General features: G+C 38.0%; 1 protein-coding gene across 2 annotated transcripts in view; it reads right to left on the reverse strand.

The window, feature by feature from the left end:
* Mib1 (MIB E3 ubiquitin protein ligase 1) overlaps positions 1-15,944 on the reverse strand; it is a 101,439-nt gene that overhangs the window by 62,941 nt on the left and 22,554 nt on the right. For both annotated transcript variants that reach the window (XM_052201383.1, XM_052201382.1), the window contains exons 2-6: positions 12,061-12,232; positions 10,150-10,279; positions 6,429-6,533; positions 5,323-5,389; positions 2,840-3,044 (exon numbers count right to left, since the gene is read on the reverse strand). In XM_052201383.1, coding sequence (XP_052057343.1) covers positions 2,840-3,044; positions 5,323-5,389; positions 6,429-6,533; positions 10,150-10,279; positions 12,061-12,232 — 679 coding nt within the window. The remainder of the gene's footprint in view (positions 1-2,839; positions 3,045-5,322; positions 5,390-6,428; positions 6,534-10,149; positions 10,280-12,060; positions 12,233-15,944) is intronic.

The raw sequence follows: 15,944 nt of genomic DNA on the forward strand, positions 1-15,944 counted from the left end.
ATGATATTTATGCAATGCTGGGGACTGAACCCAAGGCTTCATTCATGCCAGCTAAACACTCGACAACTGAGCTATGTCCCTAATCCAAAATGATGGCTTCTTTGTTTTACATAAGGATTTCTCTGTGCCACTATCATATTCCTGACTACTTAATATCTCATCAAACAAATGTACCAAAACATACACAACACACTCCACTTAATTACAATCCCACTTAACACTGGACTCCAGTTCAAAAAAAAAAAAAATACCTTGTCAAAGAAATTCCCAAATTATTTGCATTTTATGCATTGTTCAAAATCCAAGTGCTTATCTGAAGTAAGAGAATCTAAAAGATCAGACTACAGTAAAAAACAAAAACAAAACAAAAAACACCTGGTCACACACAGGTTAGGGCCAGTGTTTCTCAACTGTGGGTCACTACAGTTGAGGTTGCATATTAGACATTTAAATTAGGATTCATAACAGTAGCAAAATTACAGTTATGAAATAATTTTATGTTTGAGGGTCACCACAACATGAACAACTGCATTACAGGGTGGCAACATCAGAAAGGTTGAGAACCACTGGGTTAAACACACTCTTGCATAGGACCTGGGTTTGGTTCCCAGCATCGACATCCGGGGCTTACAACCACCCTTAGGTAAATTCCAGTGGGTCCAAAGCCTCCAATGGCTCCTACACATATATGGTGTACATAAATTCATGCAGACACATATACACGTAAGTAATAAATAAAACATTACAACCATGCAAGTAAAGTTTTTTTCTAAAGCAACCCCAGAAGAAAAGGATCTCTAAATAGTTAAGAATCATAATCAGGGATCAGCAAGGTAGCTCAGCAATTAAAGGCATTTGCCACCAGGCCTGTCAACCTGAGTTTAAACCCTGCGACTGCCTATGATGGAAGGAAAAAAATCCCGAAAGTTGTCCTCTGACTTCAATGTAAGTACACACGCTTACACACACACACACACACACACACACACACACACACACACATACACACACGTTTACACACACACACACACACAAACACACACAGAGAATTTTTTAAAGAATGATACACAAAATTCTATTCTTTCTCATCAGCCAGTGTCCTTTATCTCCCAAAATTGTACTGGAAAACATTACAACAGCACCTAAACACAGAAGTATGGACTTAATTCTCTCCCTCTATATAGAGTGCTTCCTACTCCCTTACATTTGTCCTTTCATGTTTTTTTCTGACCTAATATGTTCTAAAATATTTCTATATCTACTGATACAACTGGGTACACCCTGAAGATCTGGATATACAGCTAGTGGTGGTGGTGCAAGGCTGAAATCCCAGCATGGGGCAAGGGATTCAAGGCAGGAGGATGACTGAGTTTGTGTACAGCCAAGACTACAGAGTGAGTTCCAGGTAAGCCTAAGCTAAATATACAGACCATGTCCCCAAAACACAACTAACAAACATACACATGCACCCACAAAAAAATACTTGGATATTATCACAGAAGATTCCATTCTTAGGCAAACAACTTGATGCAGTTTTCCTTATTGTAAATAAAATCCCTCTCTTATTGTAAAAAAAAAAAACAAAAACCAAGTCAGACACTCATATTAGCTACTGCCTCTAACTACAGCTTTTAAAAAGGTCCAAAATAAAATAAAAGGTATATACTAAGCCTCCAAGAACTTGAAATCAAGATATAGAGTCAATAATAATTTTAACAGCTAGTAGGAAACTTCAAACCATGGAGTGTAGAGGGAAAAGGTTGTCAAAGCTTATAAACTTGATATTTACAGAAGGTAAAGGAGCAAAATCTACTAACAAAGGACAAAAAAAAAAAAAAAAAAAAAAAAAAGCTACTTACCACATGTGGGAACAGTATGAAAAAGGTACAAAGGAGGAACTGCGCACAGTCCTACAATGGGCACAGTACCCCGTGCATGCCATACTACACTGCTGACAAGACCAAGGGACATGCATGTGTCTAAAGCAAGGAAAAGCAGCTGTGCTGCTGAGAGAGGATCCCAGAGATATGAGCTGAAGGAACTGTAATGTCACTGCTCTTCATCCACAATAGACTGTTACAGTATACCATGAACAAAGAATATTTAGCTAACTTTGGACCTAATGTTAATAGCACATAGAATTGTTTTTATTCAGGTTCTGTTCATGTGATAAAATATCAGCATCAAAAACAATTTATAGAACAAAAAGTATATTTTTGGGTTCCAGTCACAGAGAAAATCCATAATGGTGGAAGAAGCATGGCAGCAGGCAGCTGCAACAGGAAGCTGGAAGATCTCAACTTCAACCACACAAAGGAAACAGAGCAAACTGGAAGTAAGGGAGTTATGGGCTCTCAAAGCCTGCCACCACTGAAGTGCTACTGCCAAAAAGGCTCCACCTCCTAACATCACCACCAAATGGGGACCAAATGTTCAAACTCAGAGCCTATGGAGGACATTTCTCATTCAAACAACCACTCATTGCAACTCTGAAGTTGTAATAATCCTCCTATTTCAATATGCTCAGTGCTGAGATTACAAGTGTGTACTACCATGGCACCACATTTTAAAGATAAAAAGCTTTTATCATAAATATATGAACACACACACACAAAAACACACACACACATATGCCCCTCACTGTCTTACCCACATGCTCTTAATTTGTTATCAAGAACAAATTAAGAATGGCAAATTAAGAATTAATTAATAATTAAGTTAGCTATTGCCTAAGAACTAACTTCAATAAACTCTGAGTTTCAGCATAGTACTCTCTTTCTTTAAGGCTCTTATCTCTGTGTGTTAACTTTGTCATCAAAACCCAGGAAACAATACCAACCTATTGCCACTTGGATACTGTACTACAATGTCATGATCTTCATCAATGCCACAGACAGTTCCAGTTGTAGTTAAAGTCTCAAACATGCCATCGGTCCATCCTCCATGACCGTGCTGCAAAGACTGGACAATTTCTAGATCAAGGTCTATATTTACCAGGTCACCAATCTGCAATCCACCAGGATTCCTGTTGCCATTCTGCTCACCTGTAATTTCAAACACAATTAATGAATGAAAAAAGGCAGTCACTGCAGTATGCAACTTCATTCATGTCAATTCTGTGCAATCACTACCTTGCTATCTGGACTGGTTAAGTTATACTAGATGGTTTTGTGTATCAACTTGACACAAGCTAGAGTCATCAGAGAAGGACCCTCAGTTGAGGAAATGCCTCTATGAAATCCACCTGTAAGTAAGGCACTTTGTCAATCAGTAACCAATGAGGGGTGGGGGTGGGGTGATAGCCCATTGTGGGTGGAGTCATCCCTGGACTGGTGGTCTGGGTTCTCTTAAGAAAGCAAGCTAAGCAAGCCATGGAAAGCAAACTAGTAAGCAGCACCTCTCCATGGCCTCTGCATCAGTTCCTGACTCTGGGTTCCTGTCCTGTTTGAGTTCCTGTCCTGACTTCCTTCAATGATGGACTACAATCTGGAAGTGTAAGCTGAATAAAACCCTTTCTTCCCCAACTTGCTTTATGGTCAGAGTGTTTCGCCACAGCAATAGAAACCCTTGCTAAGACAGAGGTCTGTGTTAATTGTCCATTTCTTTTTTGAATCTTCTCTAATTAGTTGTAGTGTTTTAGTGTAAGAGTCTGTGTTTTACATTTACTTTATGCCATTTATTGATTCATAGTATCCCCTTAGAAACTTTTTATCAAATAGTTTATTTTTAAATGATGTGATAATTATATACATTCATGGATATACTATATTTTAATAGATACATATAATGGGTAATGAGCAAGTAAGAATAAGCATATCCAGTACCTCATATGTGTCCTTTATGATAAAAGCATTACAAATTCTATTAGCTATTTTGAGAGCAAAACAGACACAACTGTTAACTAAAGTCACTATGCTATGCTACAAGACCCCAAAACTAACTATAATCATGTGAGTGTAAGATTTTAGGACAGAGTTCTCAATCACAAAAAGTCAATCAACATAGCTCATAAGCTGCCAAGATGCATTAGAGCTGAGTGCTGTACCTCTTGTCAAGCAGATGGACAGCACAGGGCTTGATCCACAAAACCACAAACCAAGAAATTTCTAACAATATAGTCACTCATAAAAATTAAGTAGAAGCAAAATGTATGAAAGACTACCAATCCTACATCAGAATATAGAGTTCTGGGGGCTAGAGAGATAGGTCAGCAGTTAAGAGCACTGCCTGGTCTTCCAGAAGTCTTGAATCAATTCCCAAAACCATATGATAGCTTAGAACCATATGTAATGGGATCAGATGCCCTCTTCTGATGTGTCTGAAGACACAAGAGTGTACTCATATACATTAATAAAAATAAATACAGCATTCTGAAAGATAATAACACAGTTTGTTTGGATGACTCCTGCACTGCACCAGAGCCCCAATAACCATAGTAACTAAATATAGAATCTAAAGGGGAAACCTAGATTTCCTCAAATGTGCTTAGTATTTTTAACAAACAAAATCTGCATTTTTGTCTAAGGCCAATTAAAAATAAAGATTCTGGGACAAAGATTTAAAATCATAAAGCATTCCACTGAGGGATCAAAATGTTCATGTGAGTTCACACTTTACTTATAAAGGCACAAAAGAAAGCAAGAAAATAAGGGCTAGCCAAAAGCATGTGCATTTTCTTACACGTTTAAAAAGAAAAGTATGCTGAAAGACAATAGCATGTTTCAACAAAAAGGCAAGTCAAATGAAAGCTCACACATTATCAGGAGGGGAGTGCTTGGAGACCGTGGACTCATCATAATACAGCATCAAGAGCCAGTTTGTAAACAAAAGCAGAATTGGCTTCTTTACTCTTTAAAAACATTTATGTTCCTTGAATTATATTTACTATATTACCTTGATCTTGAAGCTATTCTTTTACTAAGAATATATTATATTATATTATATATTATATATTAATATTATATATTATATTAAGTGTGAGGTATTTATAATCACAAAATGGTCAAATTCTTTCCTCAGTAGTACGGAAGATACAACACTGATATAACCTAATACAAAAAAATTTCAATGGTGTAAGTTCAGTTAAAAGTTTATTAAATACATACACATTATGACACAAATAGTACATCAGTTCCCAAGACATGACATTCATTCTGAGCCTAAATAAATTATAAAAAAGAAATAATTGTTTTAAAACTAAAACTATGTATTTCTCTATATAACGTTAATGATAATCAATTTTTTTCCTGTTCAATTGAGACATTATACTAATTCTATGAACCTGACTTATTATTTGGAAATGTTCTTTATCTGTTAACTCACCTAGCACAGGGCAATGATCTCTGTAGAAAGAACCTCCTTTGGCATCCTGGACACACTTGAGATCAGACTAAGAAGAAAAGAAACCAGAAAAGTCACCCATTAAAACTTGTAATAAGGCAAAGTAGGAAGCAGACCAGCCCCACTTAGCATGGTGGCAGAGGCAGTGCTGAGAGAGCCAAGTCAGCTCTACTTTCAGAACATCTATTAGAGCAGAAAACTCATCTGCAGAAAGACCTTATGTTCTTTCAGCTATCTAATTTTAAAGTCCACAGTCAGCACCCGCCCATCAAATTTATGGTACTTTCAAAAGCACAAGGCACACAAATAAACTCTCAGAAATATCCACTATCTGAGGTGTGAACAACACACTGAAATTCTAAAATAACTTTACCCAAAATAAACCAAAACTCTGACTACATTTGATCCTTTCACATGTTTATTACAGCTATAAGGCAAATACAAGAAGGGAAATTATGTAAAACAAAGCAGCCTGCAGAAGCAGGGAAGAATGCAATGGAACCAAACCCAGCCTTTCATCCTTTACAAGTAATTTCCCCATTTATCTGGCTAATTAGTGCCTTCGCACTTATTTCTATAAAAAAAAAAAACATATTCTTATTAAGGACCTGAATGAGAAGACACCTATGATTATGTGTTACAAGAAATGTTACAAGACATCAAGGCAATCTTGGGTGTTACTTATGAAAACTTTGAAGTAAATTAAAGAAAATACAAACAGACAAACAAAAGATACATAAGAAAAGAAAAGAAAAGAAAAGAAAAGAAAAGAAAAGAAAAGAAAAGAAAAGAAAAGAAAAGAAAAGAAGGTCTAAGAGTAGCTGGTGTAAATAGCAGGTAACTGGCACATACACACAGACATTACAAAGGAATGTGTAAAATAACATATAGTAAGATACCCAAAGCTTGACTATGGCCAAAGCATGTTTACAATTCAGCAGTGTAGACACACAGTGCTGGGAGGTGTCAGGTGTGAGGACCTCCTGTCCTAGTGCACCCCAGGGCTCAGATGTGTCTCGTCAGGGACAGGTAGCAGTGCACACACAGCATGGGCCCGGTTCTCACAGGTGTGCTTCTTCACTACTCACCATGCCCTCAAAGCCAACCCTGTAAAGGTTCTTAGCACCGTTATCCCAGAGAACATATGCTGCACTGTGTGGGCTGGAGGCACTCCAGTCCTGGATTTCCGTTACCTAATAAAAAATTTAAGGTGAAAAAAAAAAACAACTCTTTTTAAAAAATGCAGAGGTTAGATGTTTTAATTATACTGAAACTTTAAAAATCTTTTCATCTATCAACCTATAACAAAATCAGGAAAAATACTTATTTGCCTATCAGCTAAAAGTCACTTTTAGCATTGTTGAATTATCATTTGAGTACAATTTTTCCAGAATTTTAACTTTTATTTTGTTTTAAGATAGAATATCCTGGGGTAGCCCACCCTGGCTTCAAACTCAAAATTCTCCTGCCTCAGTCTCCCAAGGGAAAGGTCTGCAGGATATGTCTACCACCCCATCCAGCTTACATAATTGTTTGTGCTGCTGTTGTTTTTGTTTTCCCCTTGTGGTACTTGGCCCTGGGCTTTTTTGTATGCTAGGCAAGCACTATACTACTACTGTGTTGTATTCCTAGGCTAGTGTTTTTGATGTTGTTGGTTTGGGGCAGGGTGGGGGTTGAAACAAGTTGTCAGTACTTAGCCCTGGGTGACCACAAAGGTTGTGTCTGCATTACAGGTTTATGTCATCACATCTGACCTTACCTGAGAGTTATGAAGTACATTCTAAAATCACTATAAAAAATTTTTAATTAGGAAGCAGAGGAATTATATTAATAGAAACTAAATAATGCAAAATTTAAATTTATTTAAGAACACAGCATATTCTTTTAAGCCAATTATCCAATACATAATTAAAAATTTTTAATAATAAGCCTGTTTTCTAGTTAGAACCCAAAGTTGCAAAGAATATTAGTGGCAGTGGGCTGCTCAGTTGTTAAGAAAGCAGGCTACCCCAGCTAGAACAGCATGCAATAGTGGGCACATAGATACAACACCCCACTCACTCACTGATTCTTAAACTTAGTTAAATTGTAACTTGTTCTCTCTCTCCATCTCCTTACTCACCACATACAAACACATGCTCCCATACACATAGATACTAGTTACTAACTTCTCCTTAAAGGTCTATAATCAAGTACACAAACTGGCATACAGTGAGAACAAAGCTGGCACTCTAGCCTCGTCTGTCTACAACTGTTCACACACAATTCAAACCACTTTTTTTCTCCATTCTAACTTTTTGCTGTTGTTGTTTTTAAGACAGGGTTTCTCTGTGTAGCCCTAGCTGTCCTGCAACTCACTCTGTAGAATAAGCTGGCCTCAAACTCAGAGATCCACCTTCCTCTGCCTCCCAAGTGCTGGGATTAAAGGCATGCACCAGCACTTCCATTCTGTTCTAACTTGTATCATTAGTACTTATAAACATAAAAGCAGACTAATATTACTTTAAATAAAATACATACTAAACTTTTCTGCTCTGAAATAAAGAACAGTTTGTGGAATATTTGGCCGTGTTTTTCTAGAAATAAAAGGATTTCATTTTTTAAGATTTAGTGAACCATATGAGAAATGCTTTAAATTACTAGTAAGTCCATATACTCTTTTAAAGTTTTATATGTATTATAAACACTTTTAAAACATATTTTTAAAAATAAAAAAAGAAATGAACACCCTTATAATTATTCCACTGTCTTAAAAAGTAAAGCCCAGACTTCTCAGGTCCTCACTGCACCTCATCACAGCCACCCTCCACCTGTCTCTCAAAAGAGGCAACCATCTTTCTAAATTCAGTCCAACATTACTCCACTGTGCATTAGGATTCTGCCCAACTTACCACTGTACAATCTCACCTAGCTAGCTTGTAAGGTGTTGAAGTGAAAGTGCAGCAATCCATCTGTAGCAATAACCTTCCTTCAGATTCTAATTAATCAGTATTTGGTGTTGCATAGTTAGCATTATCTTAAGTAATTCTGATTCAGATTAACTGTGTGTCTGTGTTGTGTGTGTGTGCGTGCATGCATGCGTAACATGGGTACAAAATGGTTTTATTCATTTTTTTTCTTAAAATATAACTTGCAATAAACTACAACCAACTAAAACTGTGATAATTCAAAGCTTCAGGAATGCCTAATTTTATTTATGTCTTTTCCTCATTCTCCCAAAAATGCTGACTGGTTAGTGCTCTTTTTGTTTGTCAACTTGATACAAGCTAGAGTCACCTAGGAAGAGGGAACATTAATTGAGGGGTTGCCTTTATCAGACTGCCTGTAGGCAAAGCCTGTAAGGCCCCCATTTTTTTCTTTTCATGGATTAATGATTTAAAAGTGGGCGGGCCTAGCCCACTAAGGGTGGTGCCACCCCTGAGTGGGTAGTCCTGGGTAGTAAAAAACCAGCAAGCTGAACAGGTGATAGGAAGCAAGCCAATTAGCAACATTCATCCATGGCTTCTACTTCAGTTCCTGCCTTGGGTTCCTGCCCTTGCTTCCCAAGATGCTGGACCATAGCATATAACATGTAGGATGTAGTAACAGCCCCACAACCCAACCTGGTTTTGCCAATGTTCTTGTCACAGCAACAGAAAGCCAGAGATCATCTTTAAATGAAGATCCTGGTTTAGAAAGTCTGTCATAAACTACGTTTATTACTGCTCACTTTTAATAACACCTCAGGGGACACTAATGTGGCTGTTATTTATATATATATATCACATCACTCTCACAAGAAATCAGATTTCAATTTTTTTCATTTACCTCTGTTAATTAAAAGATAAACTTCCAGACAGGAAGAACTCATTTCTTAGCTCCTTGTACATAATACATGCTAAATAAATTTGTTGGATTAAAAAAGGGAAGAAGTTTATATTTCTTAATAAACTATTCAGAAATATAGTAAAACACTTGTCTGGCTTTCATTTTGTTTTAATGCTCTATTATTTTAAATAAAAGCAGTGGTTGGGTGTAATAACTCATCTTTCTCTTGTGGTTTGGTTTGACCTGGAGGAAAGCAGAGTTGAACCTCTGTCCTATTCCCAAGCAAGATTTTCAAACGACAGAAATGGACCTGAGCGTGAGGTGTATGTTTCAAGTGCTACTCATTTCAGTACACTGACCATCTAATATAGCACAGAAGAGTATATACAACAATGTTTAACTAGATAATCAAGTATCAGCTAAAAGAATATGAAATCCAAAATAAATATAAGCAACATACCCAAATACTGGCCCTAGACCACCTCCCTCTTGTGCACAAGGGCTTTAGTTTGATCCCCAGACTCCCCCCCCCCCCAAAAAAAGTAGCTGCTTACTCAGTAACAAACCTTTAAAAGAATAGAATATAAACATGTGGCTATAATGTTTATACTTTTCACAACTCTGTAAATCAAATCCAGGAACATCTTAAGGCTCTCTAATTGAGCTATACCCTCAGCCATTCAGATAAAATTTTAGTAGCAGGAATCAAGAACATGAGGTACTACTTAAGAAGGACTGGCCCCAAAATGGAGTCTTCAGGAAGGCCCATCTGGGCAATAGCAACATGAAGCCTGAAGTAAAACCCACCTACAGCCTTCTCAAGAAACAGTAACACTAGTAAGCAGGAACACTGCTTTCTTCCAAAAGGAAAAAAAAAATGAAGATTTTTAAAAACTTGTTCCTGGCATGGAAATAAATGGGCAAAGTGTTTACAGCAGCAATAGAAATCTTCTTAACACACGATACTCTAGCACAGATGGTGAACCTTTACAAAGTGCACACCTTTCCTCTACGCCCATTGCCTCCATCTTGATCTTCCCACTGCCAGTCCACTCCTCGCACCACTCTGGCACCAGCAAAGATTCCTCTGGCTGTAATCTTCTTAGATTTTCTACGAGACTCTAACAGAACCCTAAAAATAAAAGTTTTATTTTCACAATCTTATAAAATTAAGTAATAGTAATCTATACATAAAAGCATTCACATGGGTGTGAGTGTTAGCGCCTTAAAAGAAAGACAACAATACACTGCCCATTTTACAAATGAGGAACTTGAGGCATAACAAAAACATGTTGCTCAGGTTCACAAGAGTTTACAAAGCAATGACGTCAGAACAGGAATTAATCTCGGCACTTCAGGCTTTGGCTGTAGGTGTCCTCTGTAAGGACTTATTGCAGATAGCATCTCCAGAAGAGTCATAAACCATACTTGGCTCTGACCTAGGAAGAACAGTAAGCTGGGTTCAGGGGTGGGGTCGCGGGGCGGCTTTAAAAATCTGCGAAAGATGAGCAATGACTCAAGCACTGTGAATACTGTATATATGCCAGAAAAATGAGTCTGAGACACAGGTCTGACTGCATTATACTGCCTCCAGAGTATTACACACCTATGAGCATTACAGACATGAAAGAGATTCACTTAATTATCTGAGTCAGCTGATTTCCCCAAGGCCATCTCCCCCTTTCTCATCTACCATTTTTACTCAGAGATTTCAAACTTTTGTTTTTTGAATGTTACCTAATTGTTATATTCATTTAAAAAAGCAAAAATAACTGTTTTCAAAGTACTCAGTTTGAGTGCAGGGCCTTAATTTGCAATTGGAGATGCTGTGTCTCAAAACTCTATTACCATATTACTCCTAGCTGTGACTCTCTAGCTGACTGTATTTAAGTGCAGTATCCTATCTACTAAGAATCCATAACCTAAAACTTCACACCCATTATCCCATTATGCCCTTTTCAAAGCTCCTAAAAACTAAAACACTATCCTACCATATACTAAAACATCATATGATCATCCTTCATGATCTATCATTCCTCTTAAATTATAAACGCCTTAAGAAAACTATCCTCAAATCACAAATACAGTAGCTGCCATATAGTCTCTTTCTGTATGTGTATCCATGTTTGGATGCATCTGTGTGTGCAGGTGTGCATGCAGATGTCTAGGCTAGAGGTCAATGTTGGTTCTTTCTCAACCACTTTTCCATCTTATTTTTTGAGAAAAGATCTTTCACTGAATCTATAGTTCAATGTTCAGCTAGATGGGCTACCAGAACTCCAAATAACATCCGGTCTCTGTCTCCCCAGCACTAGGATTACAGAAATGTGTCACTCTGCCTAGGTTTCCATGGGTGCTGAGTATTCAAATATAGGTCCCCATGGATGTGCAGCAAGCACTTCACCAACTAAGCCATGTCTCTAGTCCCCTACCCTTAGTAAGTGCCTGTTGACTCAATCAGCAGGCCACAGTGTTCACTGGGTAGAAAGTTATAACACAAATGGTATAACAAGAAAACATTATTCAGTTATGGGTTGCCCATGCATTTCCAACTGATCAGCAATGCTAAGTCTCCATGCTAGAAAAAAATTATAAGATCATCTGAATAATAATAATAATAATAATAATAATAATAATAATAGTTGGAGGTCAGTCAGTGAGACCATGTATAGGAAGGAAAGGAAAGCAAAGGGGAAGCGGAAGGGGAGAAAATAGGGGAGGGGAAGGGGAAAGAAAGGCAGGCAGGCAGGCACATATAATAAAATTCTACCTTCACAGAGTTTCTCACATCATCAATGTCTAGCCTGCTATTCATTCCCCAACACTAAATCTAAACTGTCAAAAGCTACTTCCTACATTGAAAGCTAACAGGATGAAACAAAAAAATCATGAAGAAAAACTTCTTTCCCTTACCGTTCACTTCCTGGTGTAGTAATCCTATAAAAGCGATGCCTTAAGTGATGCTTATCTCCATGATAACAAACAGTGCACAAATCATAATTGGTGCACTCTGCACATTTCCATCGAATGCCAATGATTGGTTGTTGGCGGCAGGTATCACACATAGTTCCATCATGCTTGATGCCTATAAAAACAATCACATGTTTATGTCACTCTCAAACACTTATTTGTGTACTACTGTGTTGGGGAAAACACAACAGTGTATTACAGGTTATTTTAACAAAGGACAGGGGAAAAACAATACATCTAATTTTGAGGTGATAGATCTGAAATACTTTGATCAATATAAATCATAAACTAAATCATAAATCATAACAATTTTTCTACTCTCTTTTTATTAGTAAAACGTAAACCAATAGTGTTATAGGATGTTTGATTATTATACATAGAAAAGCTAATTGTTAGCAAAATATGAAAGATTAAATACATACTGCATTTGTCATATATTGCATTTAGGTGTGTCCTGAAGAGATACAGTTTGGATGTATCTCAAAAAGTTTCCATAGGTTAATGATGAAGAATGGAAAGTTTCTGCCTATTTTAAGACAAATTGCTTGAGAGAAGTGTTGTGTTCTCTGCTCTATGAAGCAAGGCAAAGTCAGCTGGATGGCCTTGCACTACTCCACCATAGGTTCTGCCCCTACAGACTTGGCTTAGGATCCCTGCTACACAAAAATGGTTCAGGGAGGACACAAAAAGAGTGTAAGGGAGGAGCTAGAGACTTCTTTTGTGAGCACCTGGAGCTCCACGTTCTCCTATGCTTGTGCACTCTCTCGCTCTTGCACTCTCTCTTTCTCTCTCTCTCTCTCTCTCTCTCTCTCTCTCTCTCTCTCTCTCTCTCTCTCCCCTCCTCTCTCCCTCCCTCCCTCTCTCTCTCCCCTCCCTTCTCCCCTGCCCCCTCCTTGTCTCTCCCTCCCCTCCTCTCTCCCTCTCTCTCTTGACTTGGAGGAAGAACCTTTATGGAAAATGTTCCAGGTAAGAAAAAGGGATTTTCTCTCTTTGAGCTTTCAGGACAACAGAGAAGCAGTTGGCAAGACATGGGTAAAATGGTATTCTAGGAAAGAGAGCTAAGGACCCCTCTAGGGTTAGTTGGGTAGAATGACAGAGAGAGATTTTAAAAACACTAATAGTTCAGTTATAGGACCAGGCTTGAAAATAGTTGTATATAGTTAAAAAAAATAAAGATACCTTGCTGAGCTAGGAGGTTTTCAGCTCAGTTTATTCCTGTGTCTTTATTGGTATAGATATTAGACAATTTAAACTGTTACACAATAGCACTTGCTATCTCATCCATAAAATCTGGGCTTAATACAAAGAACGCTTTCCCATCAATTAAACGTTTCTGACTATTAATACACATAATAAGAGGCTGTGGAGATAGCTCAGTGAAGAGACTGGTGAGAGCACTACGGCCATGGTTTAGACGTTATCCCTGGTACTCAGATGTAGACACAGAGCAGCTGGCTGGCTAGACCAGCCTGTATCACTTGAGCGCTGGATTCACTTCAGAGATTCTGATCCAACAAATGGAAAACACTCTAATATCAATCTTGGGCCTCCACAGCCACATGTGTGTGCCCACATACCTGCAAACATGCATGATATAAACATGGATGCATAAATTAAGAAAATAAAAACCCCTCAGGATTTTGAGAGAACTGCAACATACTATCCAGGTAAATACTTATTCCAAAAGAAATGAACTTTTACTTAAGTACTTAGCAGTGTTTCCCCCATAAACATTAAAGTTTAGAAAATTGTTAGCTAAGGATGGATATATATATGGTGACATACACTATAATCCTAACACTTAGGAGATGGAGGAGATCAGGAACTCAATGTCTTCCTGAATCAGCAACTTCCAACACCCTAAGCTACATGAGGAGACAGACAGATGCCTCAGCAACTAAGAATGCTTGCCACCAAGCTTGACAACCAGAGTTCCATCTCAAGACCATATAGTGAAAGGAAAAACACAATTCCCACAAGTTCTTTTCTGACCTCTACATACTCTCTCTATGGCAAATGTGAACCCATACCACAAACTAAATATAAAAACAAACAAACAAAAACTGAAAAGATTAGCAACTGGTGCTAAGAGTGGGCTCAGAAGTAAAGAACATACAACATGCTTCAGAGAAGTTATCTCTGGTTCCCAGCACCTATGTCCGACAGCCCACAATCATCTGTAACTCCATCTCCAGGGGATTCATCATCCTTATCTGGACCCTTTTATTTTTTTGGATTTGGTTTTTTCAAGACAGGGTTTCTCTGTATAGCCCTGGCTGTCCTGGAACTCACTCTGTAGACCAGGCTGGCCTCGAACTCAGCAATCTGCCTGCCTCTGCCTCCCAGAGTGCTGGGATTACAGGTGTGCGCCACCACCGCCCGGCCCTTATCTGGACTCTTTGGTGCATCTTGCACAAATACCATCACACTCCATACACATAAGCACACAATTAAAAATGCTTTTAAAAATATTAGCAATCAAATTTCCCTATTAAATGGAAAACAATACATTTGTTACCAACTTAAAACCTCCCTCAGACTGCTCACATAAGAATGAAACAGACACAAAAAGAAACAACAAAGTATTGAAAGTAACTTTAAGAGTGGGGCCAATCCTCCTTTATTACCCTGCAACACTTTCAATACATTGAAACCAGTGGTTTGTGGCTTGTGACACCAGGGTCGCCACTTTTTAAAACAACCTAGCAGGTAAACTTACTACTGACCTAAAGCTATCTCATGCCTATTTTTGTGTTCTTTAGAAAGTTATTACTCAAGTATTTGCAAGATATTTATACACATTTCAAAATAACTAGAGGCAGAGAAGAAGGTGGGACTTAGATGAACTAAGATCAGCCATGCTAAAGATGCCCAGTGAGTTAACATAGATATCTCTTATTCTGTATTTTGTCTAACTTAGGAAGTTTTCCATAATTAAAGAAAAGAAAGGAAGTCTATTTACTCTGAAAACTTTAGCCTCCTTTGGAGAAAGTACAATGTTTTTAAGTGGTTAGGCAGTATACACTAAAACTCCAAGAATGTGCTGTATGTGCAAGAACTACAGGACAAAAATAGTAATATTATTAAGTTCTAAAAGAACTAGTAACTAGTACTACTCCCCAATAAGAAAGAAACTGTAATATTTATTTTCTATATTCAGATAACCAGATTCCAAACAAGAAGCTGAACTTCAGTACAAGCCTGTGCTTGAGCCAAAGTAAAGCTGGGGAAGGTGGAAGGAGAAAACACGTAGTGTGAACTGAAGTGGCAATTGGACAACCCAAGAGTGTGACTTTCAGTGCCAAATATTTATGTCGGATGCACAAAGTCTCCTACTTCACAAATGTTTGACCAAAAGGAAAAAGAAGACAGTAGACATCGATGTCTACTAACTCAGATTTTATTTTTTAGCACATGTATATGTGTGTATATGTGTGCATGAAGAAAAGTTCAGTATCATCCACTTCCTTAGAGAAAGGGCTTCTTACTGGCCTGTGAGTCACCAATTAGACTAGACTGACTAGCCAGTAAACCCCGGGGTTACTCCTGGGATTATAAGCACTCTGCCACCATTTTAACATGCCTTCCAGATAGAATTCAGGTACTCATGCTTTACTGACTATGGTTGTTTAAATGAGCCCACAGGCTCATAAGGAATGGCATTATTTGAAAGGATCTGGACCTGTGGCCCTGTTAGAGGAAAAGTGTCACTAGGGCTGAGTCTTAAAGGTTTCAGAAGCTCAAGCCAGATACAATGGCTTACTTCCTCTTCCTGCTGCCTGCTGATCCAGATCCAGAATTCTCAGCTCCTCCTCCAGCACCACATC

Source organism: Apodemus sylvaticus, chromosome 13, assembly GCF_947179515.1.
Source record: "Apodemus sylvaticus chromosome 13, mApoSyl1.1, whole genome shotgun sequence".
In the NCBI taxonomy this organism is placed as follows: domain Eukaryota; kingdom Metazoa; phylum Chordata; class Mammalia; order Rodentia; family Muridae; genus Apodemus; species Apodemus sylvaticus.